The 26,238-nt window shown below is 36.3% G+C and overlaps 1 protein-coding gene across 5 annotated transcripts in view; it reads left to right on the forward strand.

Annotated features, from left to right (window-relative positions):
* Pfrx (6-phosphofructo-2-kinase/fructose-2,6-biphosphatase) overlaps positions 1–26,238 on the forward strand; it is a 345,736-nt gene that overhangs the window by 53,591 nt on the left and 265,907 nt on the right. For all 5 annotated transcript variants that reach the window (XM_090387942.1, XM_090387944.1, XM_090387940.1 and 2 more), the window contains exon 3: positions 18,604–18,700. In XM_090387942.1, the coding sequence (XP_090244068.1) occupies positions 18,604–18,700 (97 nt within the window). The remainder of the gene's footprint in view (positions 1–18,603; positions 18,701–26,238) is intronic.

Below are 26,238 nucleotides of genomic sequence, written 5' to 3' on the forward strand. Positions count from 1 at the left end.
CATTATTACAGCTAATAACTTGTCCCAGATAAGTATATGACTCCACCTTTTCAATTACTGCTCCTTCAATCATTATTTCCCTTTCCGTGGCATACTTGTTCATCATTACTTTTGTTTTAGCCATATTCATCTTTAGTCCAAAATCTTTACTAACTGTGCATAACTGATTAAGATTTTCCTCTAATTCTTTGGGATCGTGGCTTATGACCACAATGTCATCTGCAAATCGTAAATGGTTTAGGTACTCTCCGTTCACATTGACTCCTTTCTGCGACCAGTCTAATCTTCTGAAAGCTTCCTCAAGGGCAGCAGTAAACAGCTTCGGAGATATTGTGTCTCCTTGTCGAACTCCTTTCTCGATTTTAAATTTGCTACTGTCTTTGTCTAGTCTAATAAAGGATGTAGCACTCTCATATATTTTCTTCAAAATCATAATATAAGGAGTATCTATGCCTTGTCTTTCCAGTGCCCGAAACATTGCCTTATGCTGTATGGAGTCAAATGCCTTTTCATAATCCACAAATGCCAGGCATAATGGTGTTTTATATTCATTTGCTTTCTCCATTAGCTGTGATATTACGTGAAGGTGATCCATAGTTGAGAATCCTGTCCTAAAGCCAGCTTGTTCTTTCGGTTGATTCTCATCAAGTATTCTTTCTAATCTGTTAGTAATGACCCTTGTGAACAACTTGTAGATATGGGATAACAAGCTAATTGGTCTATAATTTCCAATTTCTGATTTATCTCCTTTCTTATGCAGCAAAACTATGATTGCATTATTCCACTGCTTAGGCATCACACCTTTTCTAATGCACTTTGTGAAGAGCCTTGCTAGTTTTTGTGTTATGTCTGTTCCTCCCAATTTTAACAACTCTACAGTAACTTCATCTTCCCCCGGGGCTTTCCGATTCTTCATTTTCTTCAATGCATGTTCTACCTCATCAGGAAGAATATCGGGTATGTCGTATGTGTTGCTACTTTGCAATCCATCTTCCCCACTGCTGGTATCATTCCCTCGCTGCTTGTATAATTCCCTATAGTAGTCTTCTGCTATTTGAATTATGCCTTCTCTGCTGTTTATAATTACACCATCGCTATTCTTCAGTTTCAGTATCATTTGTCTTTCTGTATTACTGCTCATGGCTGCTGATTTAAATCCTTTGTTTTCCCTTAATGCTTGTTCTACTTTTCTTGTGTTAAATCTTCTTATGTCCTCTCTGAGTCTCTTTCTAATGGCTTTGCATAACTCAGTATACTCAATTTTCTCCCTGTCAGTGTTTTTCTTGCTCTTCATTTGTCGTCTTTGGTTCATCATGACAAGTATTTCTTGACTAATTTTTTCTTCTTTGGATTTCTGTTTCCCTATAGGTTTCTTGGGCTTTATCACTTTCAGAAAGTTGTAATATTCCTCGTCGATATCTTGGTCCTGAGCAGTCTGCAGAAGCTCAAACTTGTTCTTAAGTTCCAGTACATAGTGCTTTTTCTCCTCTTCTGTTATCTCAAAGACCTTTGTATTATTTACTCGAGTCAGTTTTTTCCTTTCCTTTCCTTTCCTACATCTATATCAAGTGTACATCTTACCATTCTGTGATCACTTCCGACATTTACCTTATTCAGGACGGTAACATCATTCACAATATATCTTCTGTTAGTGAGGATGAAGTCTATTTCATTAGTTGTTAATCCATTTGGACTCTTCCATGTCCACTTTCTGTTCACCCTTTTCTTGAAAAAAGTGTTCATTACTGACATTCCTTGAGATTCTGCAAATTCCACAAGTCTTTCACCTCTTTTATTTCTTTCACCAATTCCAAAATTTCCTATAGTTCCTCTTTCTGCGCTGTTTTGCCTTTTTCCAACCTTAGCATTGAAGTCCCCCATAATAATAGTGTAGTGGGTTTTCTGCTCATCTAGAAGACTCTCAATTTCAGTGTACATTTCTTCAACCTCTTCATCATCATGGCTCGATGTTGGTGCATAAATCATTATAATCTTTAGCTTGTACCTCTTAGAAATCTTGAGTATTAGTCTTGACACCCTTGGTGATGTACTTTTGAATTCCAAAATGTTGTTTTTAAAATCTTTATGGACCAGAAACCCAACTCCACCTTCACTCCTTTCACTGTTTCCATTGGTGTACAGCAGATTTCCACTTGATAAACTTATAAGTGATTCATTTCTTCTTCTTGTTTCAGCCAAACCGATGATATTCCAATTCACATTTTCTAATTCCTTTTCCAGCTCAAATATATATTATGTAATATATATTATGTATTACCTATATAAAAATTAAAAAATTGTATTATTTTATTAGTCATTTCTATTTTCAACATAATAAAATTGTTAAAACCATTATTAAGCATACAATTTCAGTATTATGCATACTCACTTTTTACCTGCTTAGAATTCTGTGTTTTTGTGTACTGCTAATAGTTCTATGGACTTCAACACAAGATATTAAAAAAACATTGGACTGTTTGACTACAAAAGAAATTCATAAATTGTTTAAAGAAAATGTTTAATGGATTGCAAAAAATATAAAAAAACGCATTGTGCTGAAAAATATACAGAAAAAGTATTACAATAGCAATATACATGTGTAAAATAAAAACTAAAGTACATATTACAATGAAAAATTTTTTTTTTTTTTTTTTTATAACAGAAATGGCACCTGGTTTCAGTTTTGCAGTAATTTTATTGCTTGATCATTCTGGCTGCTTTTGTTTCTTTTCCCTTGCATTGTGGGAGATATTTGTCACTAGTGATATTGTCTTTTTACTTCATTCTTCATGAGATCTTGAATAACCTCTGCAAAAAATCATTCTGATTCATTGCTTTCTTTTACCTTATTTGGAATAAACAAATTTGCATGTTTATCATAAAATGGCAGCCTCATCAGCATATTACAACAGATTGGACTTGATTGACAAGACATGTACAGGAAACTCCTGTATAACACAGTTTCCCTCTAACACGATTGATAAATTTCTGCAATTCTCGCACAACATGGTACTTATAACACAGTTTCACTCTAACACAGTGTGAAAATTGCTGGGAAAACTCTGCTGTTATGTTAGATGTAATTTTCAATGGTTCCGTTCTTTTTTGTGAATCCTCACTGTTGACTCACTAGTTGTTATCGCCTTCGTGATATTTTTCTAAAGCACATTTATGGAGGTCACTACTATAAAACAATATGCAGTTTCCGGTTTATTGGGCTTTTCTGTTAGTGCAATCAATTAAAAACGGGTAGTAACCTATCTTATTGCATTTTCAATAGTACCAATAGCTGGAATTCCTGTTATTATGGTGAAATGTGTTTCCCCTTCCATGAAATATTCAATCATATAAAAAACATAAATAAATTTTCAGAAACTCATTTCTCCGTATCACACTTGTGCGTGCTATGTTCTTTGTTATTAATTGCTTTATTATTTTTACTGTTTTAAATTTTACAACCAAAAAAAAAAAAAAAAAGGTCAGTGAACAGAAATCAATTAGTTAGTATGTATCTATTACAGTACATATTAATTAAGCTATGTACATAAGCATAAATTTATTTTTATTTTGTTAACTCTTAAATATTCTTCCAATTTTCACGTATCATTTAACTTTGTTAATTGGTAAGGTAATAAAGTTAAATTTGTGCTTTATATCTTTAAAGCGGGAGTCCACTGTATTTTGTTAGAAGATCCCTGGGTTAGGTTCTGTGCTATTTGAACATGTGCTTGTTTGAGACCATAAAAAATTGACTTCGAAGAGTGCAGTTCATGACTTTTAAAGAGAACAGAAGGTAGACGAAATCTAGATGCTAAAGAAGAGATTGTGCTTAGCAGTAATGAAGAGAAAGACGTTTGTTCAGTTATTACTATTTAAGTTACTATTATAAAAATATTAAATAATAAATGAAATTATAATAATTAAACTATAATATAATTTAAATTATAAATCAAATAATAAATATTAAAAATATTAAAAGTTAAAATAAGTTGTTATTATTACTATAAAAATTATGTTTCTGATAGTTATAAAAAAATGGTCTATTTTTGTTAGCTTTTGGAACGTAACCCCCCTTTTTGTACTGGTTCTTAGTCCCTTATAACACGGTTTCGCATTACACGAGATTTTGTAGGAACCAAACTATCGTCTTATACGAGGGTTATCTGTATTGGAAACAGAGGGCAGTAGTCACAGTGAGGACACTGAGATGCAGGAGACTTAGATCAGTAGAGGGGTCAGGCAAAGCTGTATACTCACACCACTTCTGTTCAACTTATACACTGAGGTAGACAAAATCTAGACGAATTATGACCACCCTTGTGAAAACTGAATACGACCCTTTGACCATGTGAGGTACGAGACTGCTGAGTTAGTCGACTTACGTAGCATAGATAAGGTGTCAGTGGTTCAGAAGGTAGTAAAATTCCGGGCGTGATGAGTAAAAGGAAGGATTTATTGGACTTTGATAAAGGACAGATTGTGGATACTCCAGGAACTGGTGCCTCGATTTCCCAAACAGCTGAACAGGTGGGATGTTTGAAAGCCACCGTAGTTAAAGTGTACCAGGACTGGCATCAAAATGGTCAAACAGCGACCCGACAGCAAAACTGCAAAGGTCAGCGAAAGGTTGATATTAGAGATGAGCGCCGGGTCCAACGACTTGTACAGGTGAACAGGTGCAGCACTGTTGAAGAGTTGACTACCCAATACAACATGGGCTAACCCGGAGCAATATCTGGCATGACCCATGCGTTGCACTTGCACATATGGGCTTTATCAGCAGACGACCCCTACAGCATTCTCTCCTAACCAAGGTTCATTGGCATAAGATTCGCCTGGTGCAAATAGCATGCAAGTTGGACGTTATGAGACTGGAATAAGGTGTGCTGGTTGAATGAGTTATGTTATTTACTCCACATAGTGGGTGGTTGTGTATGGATTTGATTAACAACATGAGGCCCTTTAGCCATCATGCATGGTATCAAAAGTGCAGGCCAGTGGAGGCAGTTGTATGGTGTGGGGCATGTTTCACTGGCAGGAACTTGGACCCCTGGTGCATGTGGAACAATGTATCAGAGGTTAATGCATCTCCTATAAATTAACTTCTATCAGCAAGTAAGAATTTGATCTCTTTGTAATTTACACTTTAGATTGCCTGTTTTTTATTGTAATGGCAATTGAAAACTTAATACTTTAGAACCATAATTGGCTAATTGTAATACAGTAAACCCTCGATTTAACAGACTAATAGGGGGAGTCCATTAATGCCGAAAGTCTGTTAAATCCAATGTTACCGGGGAAGGGAGGGGGGGGGGGAATTTTTTATTGTTCTTAATGTAAAAAAAAAAAAAAAAAGCTTTAATACAATACACTGTGCAATATTAAATTATAATAAAGAATATGTAATATAAGTTTTTATCTCTCGCAACTTTCATGTGTTTTCTACTATTCCCCCCCCCCCCCCCGTAGAACCACATTTAGAGCTATCAATACTGTATTTTAAAGAAAATGTTGGTTTTTTTTTTTTACACCATAAATTTCACGAACACGTGCTATTGAGACACCTTGTTCTAATTTCTGTGCCACATTTAAGTTCACACACTTTCTTTTAACTCCTCTATCACTTGATGCCATTTTAAATTGTAAAGATTGCAAAATTATTTAATAAATAAAGTCACAATTCAGAAATCACAGAAACACTCTGTATACAACCTGACCGCACGATAGCTTGAGGCAGACTGAGACCGAAACAGAGCGAGTCGGTAGACACTGCAGTTTAGTGTCCCAAGTCACCACCTGCTCTTATGTATAATCTGGGAAAACAGCTATTTGAACACATTTTCAGAAAAAATAAAAAACAATTTTCTGAATTTGATTATAAAAATAAAAGTAGATAATTATCAAAACAATAATGGAAATGGGTAATTATTATTAATTTATAGTTAATATGAAGTTCTCTGAGCAGTGTACATAGGCTGCATGATATCCTCTCAATGATTTATTGATCAGTATCCTGTAGAGAGGGAGTGGGAGTGCAGTAGCGCGTGCGCACACTCTGAGTAGACTGGGGTTCAAGCCCCTGACTGCTAAATACGGTCAGTCTGCCAACCTTCACTGGATCAGCGTGGCAGATTATGGTCCATTTCTTTTCTCTCAACATGAATTGTTGAGAAGGCTTCCATCCTGCAATGGGTGCAGTTTACATTTTTTTTTTTATATAATCCCATGGTATAAGGCATTGAAGACTATTTTGAATACTGTCCAGGTATGGATACCTCATCTGAAAAAAAGACACTGTGCTTCTTGAAAGGGTCCAAAAATGGGAACTTGCACGGTAAAATGGGCAAAAAGACTGGCTACAGAGCTTGGCAACCAGGCACATTAGAGGGGACCTGATTGAGGTTTATAAGGTTCTGAGAGGTGATTAGTAAAATGATTGAAGTAAGAATTTTCACTGTTATAGAGAATTCCAGAACTAGAGGCCATAAATTCAAAGTATGGGGGAAAGATGTTTACACTAGATTGTATAAAGTTTTCGCTCCCCCAGTGAGTTGTTTACTCAAACAAGCTGCCTCCATAGGTAGTGAAGCTGACAGTTTGAAGAATTCAAATGTGAACTGGATAGGTAGCTATATGAGGAAAGTCCTTTTTATTTTCTTACTTGATTTTACTTTTTTTTTTTTTTTTGGACAGTGCAGCAAAAGCCCTTGGCCTCCTTGCTCTATATGGCTAATATTAATAATCTTGCTGTGTGTGTGTGCATCATATCTAAAAATTTCATTACTTTGTACATGCCCCCCCCTCTACTTTTACTCTATTTACTGAATGCACCATGGATAGTCAATGGAACAAACTCATCTATGAAAAGATCTAAATCTCCCAAAAATTTCCCCTTCATTTCACAAATATATTCATCATAGTTACACTCTCAAAAATGATGTCCATTTCCACCTACAGTCTTCTAAGTTCCACTTAAATTTTCTGACAGGATCCCAATTATCAGTTGCCACAACCACTGCTTATTTGAATTGTCCTAATAATTCACTGTATAATTTCTTTTGCTTCCAAAGTGATACTTGTCCATTTGTCTGCTTTGATGGTCTCTGCCAAACACTTAATGTGGAATCTCCTCGTTTTGTCTTCTGTGGTTTAAATCTCAATACCCTGTTCTATTAGACTCATCTGCTGCCTCTATATAATTTTCCCAACAGTACCAATCCCTTGGAGCTCTTTAACCTTCTTGCTGTCAACCTTGTTTTCTCCATTCCAACTTTCCTAACTGAGGTAATCTTTTTTATTGACTTTAACATTGACAACTGTAGCTCTCTTCAGTTTTCAAGTTATGTGAACCAAGCTGGGAAGTATGCTGATACTTTTGTAGTTGCTAATGGCCTTGCACAGATTGTTCATTAACCTATTGGAATATCAGAATACTGTGACATTTTTCTCACAAAGAACCCGTCAAACTCTCAGTTGAGATGAGTGCACAACTTGCTCTAGGCACAACTTGCTGATGGTCTCTTCTCCAGCAGAGCCCTTCCCTCGTGACCATTCTCAGCCTCTTGTCATTTGGCATTACAAGAATGCAAAATGGGATAATCTGTGCGATTGTTATTACAGTAAACCCCCGCTATTCGCAGTTTCGCGTATTCGCGATCGCCGATTTAATATAAAATGAAACCTAAACAAAATGTGAATTTTAAAGCGCCATGAATATTTTCCGCCATAAAAAACATGGGCGTGGCTAAAATTATCTTTCCTGGTCAAAACAGCGCTCAGTGGGTGGGGGGAGAGGGGTGACAAAATCACGACCGTGGATGTTTCTCGCTAATCCTTGTTCAGCATGTGTTATGCGTTTGTCATGGAAGGTTTCGTTGTTTGCTTTTAATTTATGTTTATAAATTGAATAAATTTATCAATTTATAAATTGATATGCTTACAAAAATGATAAATCTACCGTTTTGCAGTGTAAAACAGACTTTTTCGAGTGTGTTAACGGAAGAAAGTGACTATTGTGGACAAGTTCTTTCTAACCCCTACAAAAATATGGCTACGAATAAAAAGAGAAATGTGAAAATATCAAAGAAGGTGATGACATTAGCGAATAAAATTGAGTTATTAGACAAAATTTCTAATGGTGAAAGTGTCTCCTCAGTGGCAAAACATTATAAAATCAATGAGTCAACGGTACGATCAATCAAAAAATCGGAAGAAAAAATCTGCCGTAGTGTCCGTGAAAACGCGCTAATTGCTTCAAAAATTTGCTCTGTAACTCGTGATGTTAAATTAGAAAAAATGGAAAAAGCTTTAAATCTGTGGATAGAAGACCGAACTCAGAATAAAATTCCATTAAGTTCACTCATCATTCGCAAAAAGGCAAAACTCCTTTATCAACACTTTAGCGAAACAGGTGATAGCACTGGCGGGATAAGTTTTTTAGCTAGCAAAGGCGCTGGTTTGAAAGATTTGTTTGAAATTTCTAATAAATATTACATTTAATATTAAATTGTTTCTTATTTTCATTTAGATGCCATATGCTTGCATTGCACTATGTACTGTCTATGTACATAGTCATATTATGAAGGTACATATAATACATACATAGACAAAATTTTAGACTAGTTTTTCTTATATATTTCATACTTTGGAACGGAACCCCTTTATTACTATGGGAGCCATAACTCAGTATTCGCGTTTTCGGTATTCGCGACATTTCTCAGGAACGTAACCCCCGCGAATAGCGGGGGTTTACTGTATTATTATTTTTTCTTATTTGGATTACTGTTTTAAATCTACTAATGTCATGCTTGCTCAGATTGTGTCAGTGAATTATTCTTTTTGAGATTAAATCCTTTATTCCACACTCCACCTTAATCTTGTTCTTTATGTAAACTTCGATTTCCAATGAATGTGCCAAGGCTGCTGAAGGCAAGGATGTTGCAAATTGCAGTTCGCTTGCATGCATCCAAATCTCCAGGTTCATTTTCTGCCTACATTTGAAGTTGTAAAACAGTTATTAATCAATTCGCACTACATTTTGAACAGATTAAGAATAGAAAATTTGCTTCTTGTACAAATGGCAGCCAAGCATTCTGGTATGTTGCCCACCTGTGTTAAAGCCTGGTGGTTGTATTGCCCCTTCTGCTAAAGATAACGCCAACTTATTTGCATTCTGCTTTTCTTCTAACTTCTGTATTGACAATCTTGGTGTCACCTCCTACAATTCCTAGTACACTCCACTTGTTGTCTCCTGTGATCTTCCATCAAAAGGATATTAGAAGAATATTGAACAGTCTTGATGACAAGAAAGCTCCAGGTCCTGATGGCATTTCTCTGCTCTCAAAATTTATGTTCCTGAGCTTGTTCCTATTATGTGTCATGTTTTGGCAATTTCTTATTCCACTGGTGTTTTTCCTTCTTCTTGGAAATTTGCTCGTATCCAGCTAGTTCCAAAAAAGGTGACAAACCCTCCCATTCAATTATTGTCCATTGCACAACTCTAATCTTTCCAAAGTAATGGAGAAGGCCATTAACCACCAACTCCTAAACTATCCTGAAACGTTCCAGTCTCATCAATTATCACCAGTATAGATTCCATCAGTATCAGTCCACTGGTGATATATTGGCTTATGTTATCTATCTGTGGACAAGTTCAATGGAAAGGTTTTTGCTGAAATTCAAACAGTTGCTCTTGACATTTCAAACCTTATAGCATCAGCCAAAAAAAAAAAACTCAACTCCAATTTCACCCATCCATTCACTCCAAATGTTTGTCTAGTTCTGCCTTGAACTTATTTAAGTTGTTGATCTTCACTACAACAGATGGAAGTTTGTTCTACAATTGTCTTTCTTCAATTTCAGTTTGTCCCCTCAGGTGACTAATCTGAGCAAGAGGAAGAATCCCATCATCATTGATTTTGCTCAAGTCATTCAAGGCCTTGTACACCTCAATTAAATCACCTCACAGGTGCCTAGTCTCTAGAAGCTGCAGTTTTCAGAACTTAAGCCTTTCTTGGTAACACCAACCCAACCCTTTGTTCCACTTGCCAGTCAGTTCCAGCAGTGCTACATCTCTCCTAAAATGAGGCCTCCAGACCTGTATGCAGTACTCAAGGTGTGGCCTGACCATTGCCTTATACAAGGGGACAATCATCCCCTTATCCCTGCCAGCAAAATTCCTGTTTATCATTGACAAGACACCATGAGCTACTCTTGCAGCCCATCTTCACTGCTCAGAAAACTTCATATCTGACTGTACAATTATCCCCAGGTCCTTTTCATTCTCCACTACCCTTAGTGTAGTACCACCCAGTTGATACGTTGTTCTGGGGTTACTGCTAACCATATGCAGTACTTTACATTTGTCAGTGTTAAACTTCAGTTGCTACCTCTTAGCTCCTCTGCTCAACTTTTCGAGATCCTGTTGCAGTAGTGTACTATTAGTATGTCATTAACAACCCCGCCAACTTTTGTATCATCTGCAAACTTAGACATTAACCCTGATATACCTCCATCAGTATAATTGATAAATACCGAAACAACAATCGGCCCAACACCGAACCCTGCGGTACTCTACTAATAGCATTAGCCCACAAGAGCAGTGTCCATTGATAACCACTCTGTCTTCTCCCACTCAACTGTCCTTTTATCCATAGCAGCAACTTGCTCTTAATGCCATACTGCTTCAATTTGTACAGTAGTCTTCATGTGCAACAGTATCAACTTTCCTGAAATCCAAATACTGTATTTCCCCATGTATAAGACGCACCCTTTTTCAAAAAATCTGGGCTCTATAAAACTGGGTGCGTCTTATACAGTGGTTGTAGATTTTTTTTACTTGTATTTCCTGCTTTTTTGCACTTGTTGTCTTTGCGCTCATTGTTTCGCACTTGTTACCGGTATATTAGGTTACGTTTTGCCATGTTCTGCCCAGAAATGGCTCAGAAAAGATTTTCATACAGTGCTGAATTCAAGTTAAAAGTGATCCAGTTTGAAAAAGTGAATGGAAATTGTGCTGCTGAACATAAGTTTGGTCCTCCTCCAACTGAGAAAACAATCCGAAACTGGCTACGGGAAGAAGAAACCCTACTGAAAACGCCACAGCAGAAGAAGGCCATAAGAGGCAAGTCAGCAAAATGGCCTAATTTTTGAGAGGGAATTGAAGAGCAAAGGGCAATTGGAATTCCTGTGTCCACAAAGATGGTTCAGCATGAGTCAAGAAGAATTGCTTGCTGATGAAAAAGAAGTTACTGATTTCAAAGGAGGACACAATTGGTGATTCAGGTTCAAGAAACAAAATGGACTAAGCATGCATACACGCACCAGATTTGCCCAAAAGATGCCTGAAAGCTATGAGCAGAAGGTTCTTGAATTTCATTGTTTTGTCATTCAATGTCGGAAGACACATCAGTTTTGAGTTGGGACAGATTGCAAATATGGACGAAGTCCCCCTTCAATTTGATGTCCCAAGTAACAGAACTGTTGATAGAAGGGGGTGAAAACTGTAGCTGTGAAGACAAGTGGACATGAAAAGAGCCATTATACAATTGTTCTAGCTTGTTGTGCCGACGGAACCAAGCTGTCTCCTATGCTGATTTTCAAACGCAAAACAATGCCAAAAGAAGACATTCCTTGAGGAGTGATTGCCCATGTTCATGACAAGGGTTGGATGGATCAGGATGGGATGAAGATTTGGTTTGAGAAAGTTTGGAGCAGGAGACCAGGTGGGCTCTCATGCAAACCTGCTCAATTGGTGCTTGATCAGTTCAGGGCACACATAACAAAAAAACACAAAGAAGATTGCTGCAGAGCAAAAAACAAAACTTGCCGTCATACCTTGACATCTCAGCTCCAACCACTTGATGTCAGCATTAATAAACCCTTCAAAGCTGACACGAGAGATGAATGGAACCAGTGGATGAAGTCTTCTGGGGACAATTTGATACCAGCAGGAAGAGTGAAGAAACCAACTATAGGAGACGTTTGTACCTGGGATAATATCAAGATTGAGATTGTTGTGAAGTCATTTAAGAAGTGTGACATTTCAAATGCCATAGATGGAACCGAGGACGAGGCAATATATGAAGACAGTGATTCGTCATCAGACACAGATGAGGACAAGCTAATGGATGGGAGTTTTGACAGTGATGAGGAGTTGTATGAATTTTATGATGAATAAAACTTGAGTTCAATAACTTTTATGTAATACATTTTTTTTTTTTTTCAAATTTCAGGCCCCAAAATTAAGGTGCATCTTATACGTGGGGAAATACGGTATATGATATCAAAATTATTTTTTGTGTCCAGTTCCTTTGTAACCACATCATACTATCCAATCAGATTGGTCAGACAAGACTTTCCCGTAACAAACCCATGCTGTGTCTGAACTATAACTGCGGTCTTGTCTAGATCAGTGTTTCTCAGACTGGTGAAGGACCTGTTTCTTTTTTTTCCAATCCATCATGGATCGGTACTTTTGTAAAATACAAATCGTTGTGTACTGGTAATGGACAAATTGTTGGGGACTGGTAATGCCCGTGACTAATTTGCAATTCATTGCATGCCAGTAACAAACAGTTCATGGACTAGCACCAGTCCACAGACCACATTTTGAGTAACACTGGTCTAGGTGATCCTGATTAAAGGGTGACTCGTGTCACCCTTTTATCCCCCTTTTTTGTATATCAGCAACATTTGCACATCTCCAGTCCACAGCGACCTCCCCTGAGTCCAAAGAAGCTTTCATAATTATGAAAGGGTTTGCTTACTTTCTTTTCTGCCTCCTTTAATATAACTGGATAGATCCCATCCACTCTGGGTGCCTTACGTTCATCTTCAATATCTCCTCCACTTTGCTGTCAGTTATTACAAAATCATTTAACTCCCTTATAGAGTTTCATAAGCTTCTTGCCTCCATTTCCCTACAGAATTCATCATGTGTTGAATGTGGATGCAAAATACTCATTCAGTTTGTCAGCTACCTCTGCAGGATCATCAACAGTCAAACCATCGATATCAAGTGGACTGATCTGATTCATCCCCTTCCTTCTAGTTTACATAAGTAAAAAAAAGTCTTTACTGTTTTCTTTGCATCCTTTGCCAAGGAATTTCTCCTAATCTGCTTTTGTGTTCCTAATCCTTTGTGAATTGATTACAAACTAGCTTATATCTACCTGTGTCACCTGATAATTTTTATGCATCCCATGCATTTTTCTTCTCTGCCACGAGTCTCATTAGGTCATTTGAGGCTCCTCCATAACCAGATGGGCCGGAGCAGCAGCAGTGCGTAGCACACGCTTCTTGATTAGAACTGGGTTCGAGCCTGTGCCCACCAAATATGGAGGATGTGAAAAGGTCAGGAAATGACCATCACATATCCCCGGAGCAATATGGCCTTAGTTGCTAATGCTCCTAAAAAAAAAACAAAAAAAAACAGGTCATTTGACAGCCATTTAGGCCTAAACCTTGAACAGTTTCTCTTAGTTTGGACAAAAAGCTTAATAGCATACAAGGAAGTAACCAAGACAGTGTCTTCCCAGAAAATTTTGCCAGCTGTGTGGGAAAGTAAAATACTTCACATTATTATAAAATTTTCTGTTATTTTTAAATATGACTTAAGCGATCCAGAGCAAAAATTAATTGCATAATTTAACATTATATTGATTTAATGATAATTTGTGCAATAAACATTGAAAAAAATTTTTAATATTGGTTAGTGTTATATATTTTTTTTAACTGAAAAATGAAAATTCCAACACATACATATACATTTAACAAATAAGATACTTTTTATTTAAAAAGTAGAATGTTTTTTTATTACAAATTTAAGAAAAGTTTTATTATAATTTGTAAAAAAATAATAATGAAAAACTTTTAAATCTTTATGGTGATTTTAACTCAAGATTAACATTTTATATATTAATTCTTCTCTTCTTTTTCTTAGAGGCCCTGTTGTCTGTGGCTTTTTTATAATCAGTCTGGTGGATCTGGACCTTCTAAGGAAATCAACATCAGATTATTTAATGTGCTCTGCTTCATGTGATTTCTTAAACAGGTTTTAATTCGGTTTAGAGTGTAAAATCCTCTGTCACATTCAGCTGTGCTTGCAAATATAGCCAGTCCAATAGAAGCTAGTTTTGCTGAATTTGGGAAAGATTTCTTTGAGCTCAGAAAATTTTCAATAAAAATTAAATTTTTGTTGAAAATTTAAGCATTTTTTGTTTCGTCTCTGTATGACTGTGTCCTTTAAACAATTGTGATGCTACTGCCCATTCTAGTTTACTGTTTTCATAGTTTAAAATTGTAGGACTTCGATTTTTGAATAATGCCCAAAAGGAATCTTAAAAGTGATAGCATTAGCATCTGAACAATCAATACGAAGGTCTGAATATTCCCCTGCAAGATGTAGATGGAGATTTTTAAAATGATTAGCAGGGGTGTCTTTCAATTTCATAATGCTTAGTTTTGTTGTTTCTAAGATTGGGTCTATTTCTGTTAACATCTTGTCTTTGCCAAACTTTAGACAAATGAGGTGTGCCCATTCAGTAGGTCTGAAAACATCGTAAGTGAATCTACGAAATTGTGTAGTCTCGTATATCTGCTAAAACCTTCAGTTGTGTGATGTCATTTTGTTCTGTGGCTTCTCTTTCAAGTGCGGCAATGACACTCACCAAAGATTCTTTTAAAGTTTGTACATCAAAGTCAACAGAGCCACTTAGTGTCGCTAGCCATTTTAAGTTTAATCTGAGGAATGTTCAGTATATTTTGGATTTTAGTTAAACCAGCCATCCTAACAGATGAATTTTGGAAGAAGAAGAACAGTTGTCTTAAGATCTCATTAAATTTTACCAGATAAGACACCTCAGCAGCTGCTTGGGCACTAGCAAGAGCCAGGCAGTGATTTATACAATGGCAGTTGACCAAGAGTTCATCTGTTTCATCTTTCATCTTTTAATAGTTTTGCTACTCCTTTGTGTTTCCCAATCGTGACCGCTGCTCCATCAGATCCTAGACCCACCAAGTTAGAAGTTTTCAACCCTATATTGCCAAGGGTTGCAATAATTTTGTTAGTTATAGTTTCAGCTTTGACATAAATGATATTACAAGATGATATAAAACTAACACTGATTTCTTTTTTAAGTTGACATACATTTCATGTATATAATCAGCTGCTTCAAAACAGATGTCTGTCGTTTCATCACACAGAACACTGAATTAATCTGCTGAATGCACATTTTTTAGTATTTCACATCTAATTTCTGAAGCGAAAATGTTAAGCAATTCTTGCATTATTCTTTCTGAAGTATAATGTGCATTCTTTCCAATATCAAGATGGTTTAAATATGTACAATCCACAACATTACAATGCTCAAGCATTTTTTTGTACAATGTAGTGTGTGATAGTTCATTTTTTACCAACCAATACATAAATCTTAAAGCTCCCACAAAAGCATCTCTCTGCAAGTTATTCAAAACTGAAATAGATTGCTTAATTTGTCCTAATCCAGATTCTTCAGGTACACGTTTTTGAATTATATCTGAACAGGAATCAGTGTGTAACTTACTGTGTTCATGGTCATTTAAACTTTCTTTTCGAAGTCTTTTGCACAGTATAGTCACTCAAGTCACTTCCTTGTTTGTAGGTTGTCTCCGTATTTCATACACGTGGAACACATCATTCCGTTATCTTTTACTACTAACCAATTAAATATTTGAAACCAGTCACTGTTTACACCTGATAAGCAGTGTTTAGAAGCACATTTTTCATTTGAAACACTGTTTCACAAGCTAGAGCAGCCTCTGCAATGTCCTTGTCAGAAATTGCCGGCTCTGTTATTGTTTTCGTAATTTCATTTTTCTTAAAGAAACTTGTTTTGTTTTCTGATTTAACTTGATACTCAGTTATTTTATTTTATTGCAATATATATTATTATATTTGTGCACCTGTATAGAGACCAAGACAAACAACACATCTAACAGTTCACAGAATTTAATGTGGTGTTTACTAGCTTGCAGAATTATAATACTCAGCTTGCTGTAGAGATCAGAGTGAGCGAGTCTGTCACCAAGTCGACTCAATAAATCACAGAATTCAACCAACATATCGATGCCGTCAACCGACCACTCATCTGATAGTTCACCATAAAGCACACAACAATATTCTCGGTATTCTGGATTCTTAGCATTGAACTACACGATGGCCACATCACATCAGTATGATGGTCGAAGAGTGGGTGGGTCTTATAACTGTGTAGGTAGGTTACGTACTGGAAAACTGAGTTATCCCAATCTTTTGGTGTCTGCTCTTATTGCATTGACCTTGATCGAGATCAGTGAACAGTACCATACGAAACTGCGAGAGTTGCTTAAATTTTAGCCGGCAGTCAGTTAAATTCACAGGGTGGCGCACCCATTTGATAGGTCCTGGGGAGAATACTGCAAGATTACTTCCTTGGATGCTATCTATTTAGAATTTGCTGTTGGTAACATCATGAGTTGGTCCCAGTGTATAAAATTTAGAAACTGTCTGAGACCACTGTGGTCACCTTTATGAAAATAAAAACCCGTCCATTTACCTCTGATGGTAGTTACTTCTTTGAGTAAATCCCATGTCAGCACACTGATCACTGCCACCTAGTGGTTCCTTTATCTGAAATCCTTAATGCATGGATAATCAGATGAAGAGTATTACTCCCTCTGGTTGCCTCTCGAACATGCTGCTGTAGAAAACAATCATCCATTAAATCCACAAAAGCCTTGCTAATGTGCAAGTGACCAATGTACAAGTTCCAGTCAGTATCTGGGAAGTTAAAATTCCCCATTATAAACAATCTGATTTACTGGCCTACTCTATTTCTCTATACAGATGTTCATTGTACTTAACAAAGTCATTGGGCCTGTAACATACTTCTACTCTCAATTTTGCTTTCCCAGTCCTTATGTTACACCAGACTGACTCATCATTGCACTGTCCATCCATGTCAACTGGATGCACTTCCATAGATTTTATTTATCAAACAGCATAACCCCTTCTCCCTTCCTGTCCTTTCTGTAAACATTGTACTCCTCAAATTCCAATTCTGCATTCTTTATATCTGTGGGACTCCACATCTCTGATATTAGCATTAGTAGAGGCATATGATGCAAGAAAGCAAGCTTATGCAGCATCAGCCAAAAACAAAAAAAACCCTTCCACTTCACCCCTCCGTTCGTTCGAAATACCTGTCCAGCTGAGCCTTAAATTTATTTAGGCTATCAACTTCCACAACAAGGGATGGAAGTCTGTTCCACCAACCAACTACCCGCTGGCTAAAGGCAAATTTCCGCACATCTATCCTACATCTGTCTTTCCTCAATTTGAATTTATGCCCTCTCAGGTGATTATTCTGAGCAAGAGGCAGAATAATCACCTGAGAGGGCATAAATTCAAATTCTCTATATCCCAACAATATCTAGCATTATCCTGCTGGAAGTAACCATCTGACTGAGAATAAACTGTCAACATGAATGGATGCACTTGGTCAGCAACGATGTGTCATTCAGACGTGAATCTATGGGTATCAATGGACCCAGTGTGTGCCAAGAAAACATTTCCCACGCCATAACACTACCCCCCCACCACCTTGCACAGTAGTTTTCAGACATGACAGGTCTAGGGATTCATGTTGTTTTCGCCAAATTCGGAGCATGAACGAACTTCGACTCGTCAGACCAGGCAACTGTTTTCCAATCCTCGATAGTCCATTGCTGGTGTTGCTGTGCCCACAGGATTTGTTCTTCTGTCCATTTGGTGGGAGGCACAAAATTACAAATGAATAATTACTTGCTACAAAGGATTCATTAATCTGAGATGTCTAGTGGTCATAGTTGGCTAAGACCTCTTAGACTTAGAGCTATGTGCTTAATTCCACAATTGCCCTTTTTGTTTCATGCTTCATTCTGTGTGTGATTTGAACTGGTCATTTTCAGAAGGCTAACTGGACATTGACTATATTTTCTTATAGCTATGAAGATATACTTGATACATCACTGTATTCACCAAGTATAAGTTTGCACCATAAGACAGGAAGTTTTAAGAACTGTATTCCAGGGAAAAAAAGTATGTATTATGGTTCAGAAAATATGGTAATTTTAAATATTTCTGAAACTAAAAATAACTATCTTTATCTCATAGCTTTAATACAGCTGTATTTGAATGACAAAGCATTTGCTCAATTAAAGCGCATGCTTGTATAATTTCAGCTTATAGCTAGCTGCTTTATCGGAAAGCTATTTAAAGCATTTGCAAATTGCATATAAATATTCACCCAAAACTAATGCTTTGTAAGTATAAAACCAAAGATTGAAGATAATAGGCTAACAGACTGCCACCATAAAACTTATTGTTAGCTGCGTTGTTATTCCATTTCTAGTTTTCCAGAAACAAAGTAACAATGTTTTGACTAGAATATGATATGAACATATATATTTGCTCCCACAAAATAATATTATAAAATAAATATTATTACTCAGTGTATTTTTGCAGTCATTTAATTTAATATCATGTATATTTTAGATTTTTATAATATTTTAATATTTTGCATCTAATTAGTTTCGTTTTAACAGTGTTTAATGTTGGTGAATATCGGAGGCAGGCTACAGAAGCATACAAAAGCCATGACTTTTTCCGTCCAGATAATAAAGAGGCAATGGCTATCCGCAAGTAAGCCTACTTTTTTACCAGGATTTAAATATTTTTTTAAAGAAACTTATTCCAAATCCATTGCAGCATGTTTGAAATTGTTTTTTCAGCATAGAATATGGGAATAATAAGTGAACAATTGCCTTGTAAATCATGCATTGTTGAATATTTATTTATCATTTGTTTTTATTGTAAGTGGTGAGTAAGTTCTATTTAATCACCACTTACACTTTTTGGACCCCCAAGGTCTGTCTTGTTCTCTACTACTCTGAATGTAGTATCACACAGTTGATATGTTACTCTGGGGTTACTGCTATCCATGTGCAGTACCTTGATGACCATAATGCTTAATTCCATACCAATTTTTTTCAAAGTAAAATATGTGATCATTCATTATATGTGATTATCAGGACAGGCTGTACAAGGCCACGGGCTGAGTTGCCATGGTACCAAAGATGCACATGTTGGGAGTATGACTATGTATGACAAATCACTGTCTGTATGTAGTGATTTGTTTATATAATGATATGTTAATAAATTAATAGCATAAACAAAGAAATTTTTCATATCTTTCATTTTACTGAACAAAGAACACAAATGCAAATACTTTACAGTAACTATAAGTAAACCCATCAAAACAGCTAGTAATGTGAATGATAATACATCGTTTATAAAGTGACTAAATGACATGCAGTGGATTTTTAAATTAATATCCAATTTCATATTTTGGATAAATGTTGAAATCAAAATGTTCTCAGTATGAAAATACTTAAATATTTTGTACTTAACAAAAAAAAAAAAAAAAATCAGATAAAGTTTTGCAGGGAAATGGCAATTGCCGTATGCAGTCTATCACCATTTCTCATACAGAAATAATAGTAGTAGTAATGACAAATGATGCAATAAATTGTCTAGTTCTCCCTTGAATTGATTCAACCTATCCACTTCCACAACAATAGATGGATGCCTGTTCCAACAATCAACCACTTGCTGGCTGAAGGCAAACTTCTACACATCTGTCCTCCCTCAACTTGAATTTATGCTCCCTCATGTGTATAGTCTCAGCAAGTGGAAGAATACCATTAACATTCAGCTTACTGAATCTTTTCAAGGCTTTAAACACATCAATAAGATCTCCCTGCAGGTGCCTGGTCTTGAGACACTGCAAATTGCAGAAGTGAAGCTCTTTATAGGTAAGAGCATCCTTTTTTTCCTTTCTCTGCACTCATTCCAGCAGAACTACATGCTTCTAAAGTGAGGCCTACAGACCTGTATACAGTATTCAAAATGTGGCCTTACCATGGCCTTATACAAAGGGATAATCATTTTTCTCTGCTAGCAGAGTTTCTGTATATATCATTGGCAACCCCATGAGCTGCCCTACCAACATGTCTGCACTCCTCAGAATTTCATATCTGACTGCACAATTACCCCCAAGGTCTGTCTTGTTCTCTACTACTCTGAATGTAGTATCACACAGTTGATATGTTACTCTGGGGTTACTGCTATCCATGTGCAGTACCTTGCATTTGTCAATGTTAAACTTCAGCTGCCATTTCTCAGCGCATCGACCCAATTTTCCTAGATCTTGTTGCACTAGCTTGTTCACCTTGATGACTGTCAATAACCATCTTGCCAACAATGGACCCAGCACTGAACCCTGAGGATCTTTGCTAATAACATTAGTGCATGAAGAGCAGTGCCAGTTGATAACTGTTCTGAGCCTTCTTCCACTTAACCATCCCTTTATCCATAGCAGTAATTTGCCCTTAATTCCACATTGCTTCGGTTTGTACAGCTTTTTTTTTAATGCAACAGTATCAAAAGCCTTCCTGAAATCTAAGTATATGATGTCAAAATTATTTTTCGCATCAAGTTCCTTGGTCACTGCATCACAGTAACCTGTCAGATTGGTTAGACGAGACTACCCCTTGACAAATCCATGCTGTGATTGCGATATAATTGCATACCTGTCTAAATGGTCCTGCATTACTTCTTTAACTAGTGATTCCATGATTCCTCCTGTAACAGACAATTAAGCTCAGGTCTGTAATTACTCATGTTATTTTTTGATCCCCCTTTATGAACTGGGGATATACAGGCACTCCCTGACTTATGTAATACTTCAGTTATGTGAATTCGTTTTAAATTGTAAGAGAAAACCTCATACCTTTTATTGTAGAATTGTAATTCTCTCAACACTCAATCGCATATGAATGTATTTGCATGTGAATTAGCGTACCATGTTAATTAAATAAATCATGATTTTTTAAAAAAGCTACGTATTAAAATCACCATACATTCAATACTCATATCCAACCTAGCGCAGCGAGAAGATTTGCGGAAAGTCGACAGCCATCAACCCCCCCAAACCAACCAATAACCAATACTGCTGTAGAACTCAGTCATCCAAGGAATCCACAAAAGTTGCTAATGTGTAAGTCACCAACCCACAAATTCCAGTGAACATCTGTAAAGTTCAAATCCCTCATTATGAGACATTTTGATTTGCTGGTCCACTCTATTTCCAAGAATAGCTGTTTGGTATGCTCATCACACCATCGTGAAGGTGCAAGCAGAGGATTTGGCTGTCACAGACCGTCTGGACTTTGCCGAAATTGGGTCCACTTGAGTGTCACCTGAATATCAGATCCATCAGCGTTTTAGATTCCCAGGTAGCAAGTACAGCTTGTCTGGCCTATCTGAGAGAATGTCTGTGACAACCTCAAGGAACCTATGCTGAGTTGTGCAAAGCCATTAGAAAGAGACTCAGAGAGGACACATAAGAAGATTTAACACAAAAGTAGAACAAGCATTAAGGGAAAACAAAAGACAAATCAGCAGCCATGAGCAGTAATACAGAAAGACAAATGATACTGAAACTGAAGAACAGCGATGGTGTACTTATAAATAGCAGAGAAGGCATAATTCAAATTGCAGAAGAATACTATAGATAATTATATGAGAAGCGAGGGTATGATGCCACCAGTATGTGTATATATATATCTCTCTCCCTGCATTTAGAGATACAAACAGTGCAAAGTTTTAGAGATCTTCAAGTACAGTGTTAATAGACTAGTAAAGGATAGCGAAAGCTTAAAAAGCGGTACTCACCTTGAATTAATCTGTGATTTACTTAGGCAGCGTGGTTAATATTTAGGTTGAATTGCTAAATTGAATAAAATTAAAAGGGAGGAAGTAGGTAAGTATTTACTGAGTTAAAATAGGCACTAGGAGACAGAAGCATACACATCCAATCCTTGGTTGTCATTGAAGTAAAGAAGCAAAAGAATAATTGAAAACTAAATAGTTGAATATGGTGAAGCCAATAGTCGTTACGGGGACTTTCAATGGTTAAAACGTCTTCAGTTGGCAATGTGTGGAGAGAGAACGTGCATGGTATTTAAGAAATAAATAAATTATACTCTCGTGATGCCTTTTTTGACATGTGGGAACTTTAATCGCGAGAGGTTCCAAATTGGGAAAAGATTGAAGAGGAGTTTGGAATTTAGAATTTTGAGGTTTGAGTGGTGCTGGTACCATTCAATAGCTAGGGCTTCATATTGAAGTATCCTCTAGCTGGATTTTAGTTTAATGATGGAAATGGTAGAGTCAATGAGGGGGTTGTGGTTGTGGGTCTGAGCATGAATTGTAAGTTCTGTAACAGATTGGTTAGATATGAGACTTGATAGTATGCACGGGTGTTGGATGTTTTTGATGAGCCAAATTTGGTAGTGGTACTTCCGATGTAACATGTGTTGCAGTTTGGTTGACAATTAATGAAGTATATTATATTATTGAGGTCATTTGGAAGATATTTGTGTGTCTTTATAGGCGCTGAAGAAGGATTCTAATTTGTTGTAGGTGGAAAAAACAAGGGAGCTATCAGTGTCGTTAAATTGGTGGCGGAACTGTCCTAAGAGTTCGTTGTGATAAGGGAGGACTATGCGGATGTTTGTTTTATTATTGTCTTTGGTTGGGTTGTTAAGTTTAATTTTATTTTTAGCGATGGAGATTGTGTTTAAAATAAGTTGATGGGGGTAACCTCTGGATATAAATTTGTTGGTGAGATATTGGATTTCGTTGTAAAGGTCGGTTGGTAAGGAACTGTACTTTAGTGCATTGTGAATTCGATTATATAAAACTGCTTTTTTAGTGTTTAGGGGGTGATGAGAAGCAAAATGTTGGTATTTACCGGTGTTCGTATTTTTTCTGAAAATTTTCGTATTTAATTTTGTGCCTGTTTCTAAGCATTTGCTATTCATTTTTTTGTGCCTGTTAAAATCACCACCGTTAACCTCTCTTCCAAATCTTTTACACCCACTGAACTTTCTGGCCTGGAATACGGCTTTAATTTTGCCATCAAAAATCAACATTACCCATTAAAAGACTGCATTGTCAAAATCCAGTCCAAACTCTAACAGCATCCCGATAAATGGGATCTAATACACCAAACTAATAGTATTATTAACACGAAACTCCCTTCCCACTCTAATATAAAAAAACAACAGCTTATGGATTTATACAAACTCAGTAAAACTTCTAATGTTATTATTCAAAAAGCTGATAAAGGAGACACGATTGTTATAATAGATAAAGATACCTACACCGAAAAATTAGAATCCATCTTAGCAGATCCAAATACATACATAAATGAAAATAACCATAACATCATAAAACTTAAAAACAAACTCAACATAATTCTCAGGAAGCTCAGGCAAAATAAGGAAATCAACCTTTCCACACTACAGCAAATTGGAATCTGCAATAACATCCTCCCCCACATGTTTGGGATCATTAAGTTACACAAAACTGACCATCCTTTAAGACCAATTGTTTATTAAAGCAAATCATCTTTCGCTAATTTATCCTCCTTTCTGGTCAAAATTATAACCCCTCTTACTAAATTTTCCACATTCAAGATCAATAACATCAATCAAGCTTTTCAAAAAATCTATAATATTACAATATCTGATACAGACATCTTAGCTTCCTATGACGTCACTTCTCTCTACACTAATGTCCTTATTCCATTTACTTTACAAGCCTTACGCAAGTTTTTAGAAACAGACGATACCTTAACAAAACGTATCTCCCTTTCTATAGACCATATTCTTGAGCTCACAACCTTTCTGTTAGAAGGGTTGTGAGCTCAAGAATATGGTCCCATGCATACTATCATTTATCAATCTAAGATTTTTTAGATTTAACAAAAAAATTTTCCAACAAATATTTGGCTTACCAATAGGACTAGGCATTTCGGCCCCTTTGTCCGAAATTTACCTAGTCACCATTGAGAGCCAAATTCTACACCCCTTTCCCCCTGAACTAAAACTATACATGCACTATGCCGACAGCATTCTTGTAATAGGCAACAGATCCATCATTGATAACCTCTTCGTAAAACTCCACTCTATACACGACAGACTTAAATTCACCCTTGAAATTGGACAAAACAATCAGATAAATTTCGTAAATCTCACTATCTATATAACAGCCACAAAATTAAATACGAAAATTTTCAGAAAAAATACGAACACCGGTAAATACCTACATTTTGCTTCTCATCACCCCCTAAACACTAAAAAAGCAGTTTTATATAATCAAATTCATAATGCACTAAAGTACAGTTCCTTACCAACCGACCTTTACAACGAAATCCAATATCTCACCGAGAAATTTATATCCAGAGGTTACCCCCACCAACTTATTTTAAACACAATCTCCATCGCTAAAAATAAAATTAAACTTAATAACCCAAGCAAAGACAATAATAAAACAAACATCTGCATAGTTCCTCCCTTATCACAATGAACTTGTAGGACAGTTCCGCCACCTATTTAACGACTCTGATATCTCCCTTGTTTTTTCCACCTACAACAAATTAGGATCCTTCTTCAGTGCCTATAAAGACACACACAAATATCTTACAAACGACCTCATAATATAATATACCTCATTAATTGTAAGTACCACTACCAAATTTGGCTCATCAAAAACATTCAACACCCGTGCATACTATCATTTCCATAGTCTCATGTCTAACCAATCTGTTACAGAACTTACAATTCATGCCCAGACCCACAACCACAACCCCCTCATTGACTCTGCCATTTCCATCATTAAACTAAAATCCAGCTACAGGATACTTCAATATGAAGCCCTAGCTATTAAATGGTACCAGCACCACTCAAAATTCTAAATTCCAAACTCCCCTTCAATCTTTCCCCAATTTGGAACTTCTCGCGATTAAAGTTCTCACATGTCAAAAAAGGCATCACGAGAGTATAATTTATTTATTTCTTAAATACCATGCACGTTCTCTCTCCACACATTGCCAACTGAAGACGTTTTTAACCATTGAAAGTCCCCGTAACGACTATTGGCTTCACCATATTCACCTATTTAGTTTTCAATTATTCTTTTGCTTCTTTAATTCAATGACAAACAAGGATTGGATGTGTACACTTCTGTCTCCTTGTGCCTATTTTAACTCAGTCAATACTTACCTACTTCCTCCCTTTTAATTTTATTCAATTTAACATATCAACCTAAATATTGCCAAGCAGGCTAGCTGGGTGGGTAAAGTGCCTGCCTAGCAACCCAAAGGTTGTGGGTTCGAATCCCGCCGCGGGCTTGGATCAAAGTAGTGCAAAAACCTTGGGAGGTGCATTTTGGCCACAGAAGTCGATGCGCCAACAACTACCAAATAAAAAAAAAAAAAACCTAAATATTAACCACGCTGCCTAAGTAAGCCATCGCAGATTAATTCAAGGTGAGTACTGCTTTTTAAGTTAAAACAAACAAACAAACAAACAAACTATTCTTTACTAGATACAAATAGTAAATTGAGAAATACATGAGTGTCACTGGCTATTTCAAAAGTTCCTACACTTTAATTCTATAATACAATAATTCCCTTATAGCCTTTTCAAAGGGACTGGCCCCACACTGCACTATAAATCTGTGCACTTAACATATTACACAGGATTGAAGGTGCATTTTTAGCATCTTTACCCCCCCCCCCCCTTTTTTTTTCTTAAAAAAAATGAAGTTATTCAAAGTTTATTAAACCGACTATTTTGAGTATTACTGTATAAACCTGACAAATGTAGAATAAACATAATAATAAAGATGTCATTAATGAAATTTATTGATGCTATTGTTTAATTAATTTTTTTTTTTTTTTTTTTTTGAACATGAAACACAAAGGACACTAATTACTGTACCAGCAAGGAAAGAAAGTTCATGAAACAATGTTGAATAGCTACACACTCAGTTGTAAACAGCTGCTTACCTAACTACAAATACACAAGTTAAGTAAGAAATTAACATCACCTTAAGTAAATAAAACTTCATGATCAACAATTCCTCAAATAGTCTTTACTATCCCTTCCCCAAAAGCAAGTACAAGGATTATAGCCAGGTTTAATCCTCCTTAGAATCTTAAAAAAGTGATAAGTGGAAGAACATTTAAAGAGAAGTTAAAAGGCATTAAAAACTGCATAGTACCTTAAAGAACTGAACATAAAGCCAGAAGGAAAGTACATTAAAAGTGG

Source organism: Mastigoproctus giganteus, chromosome 13 (genome assembly GCF_048544385.1).
Source record: "Mastigoproctus giganteus isolate SK-2022 chromosome 13, ASM4854438v1, whole genome shotgun sequence".
Classification (NCBI taxonomy): domain Eukaryota; kingdom Metazoa; phylum Arthropoda; class Arachnida; order Uropygi; family Thelyphonidae; genus Mastigoproctus; species Mastigoproctus giganteus.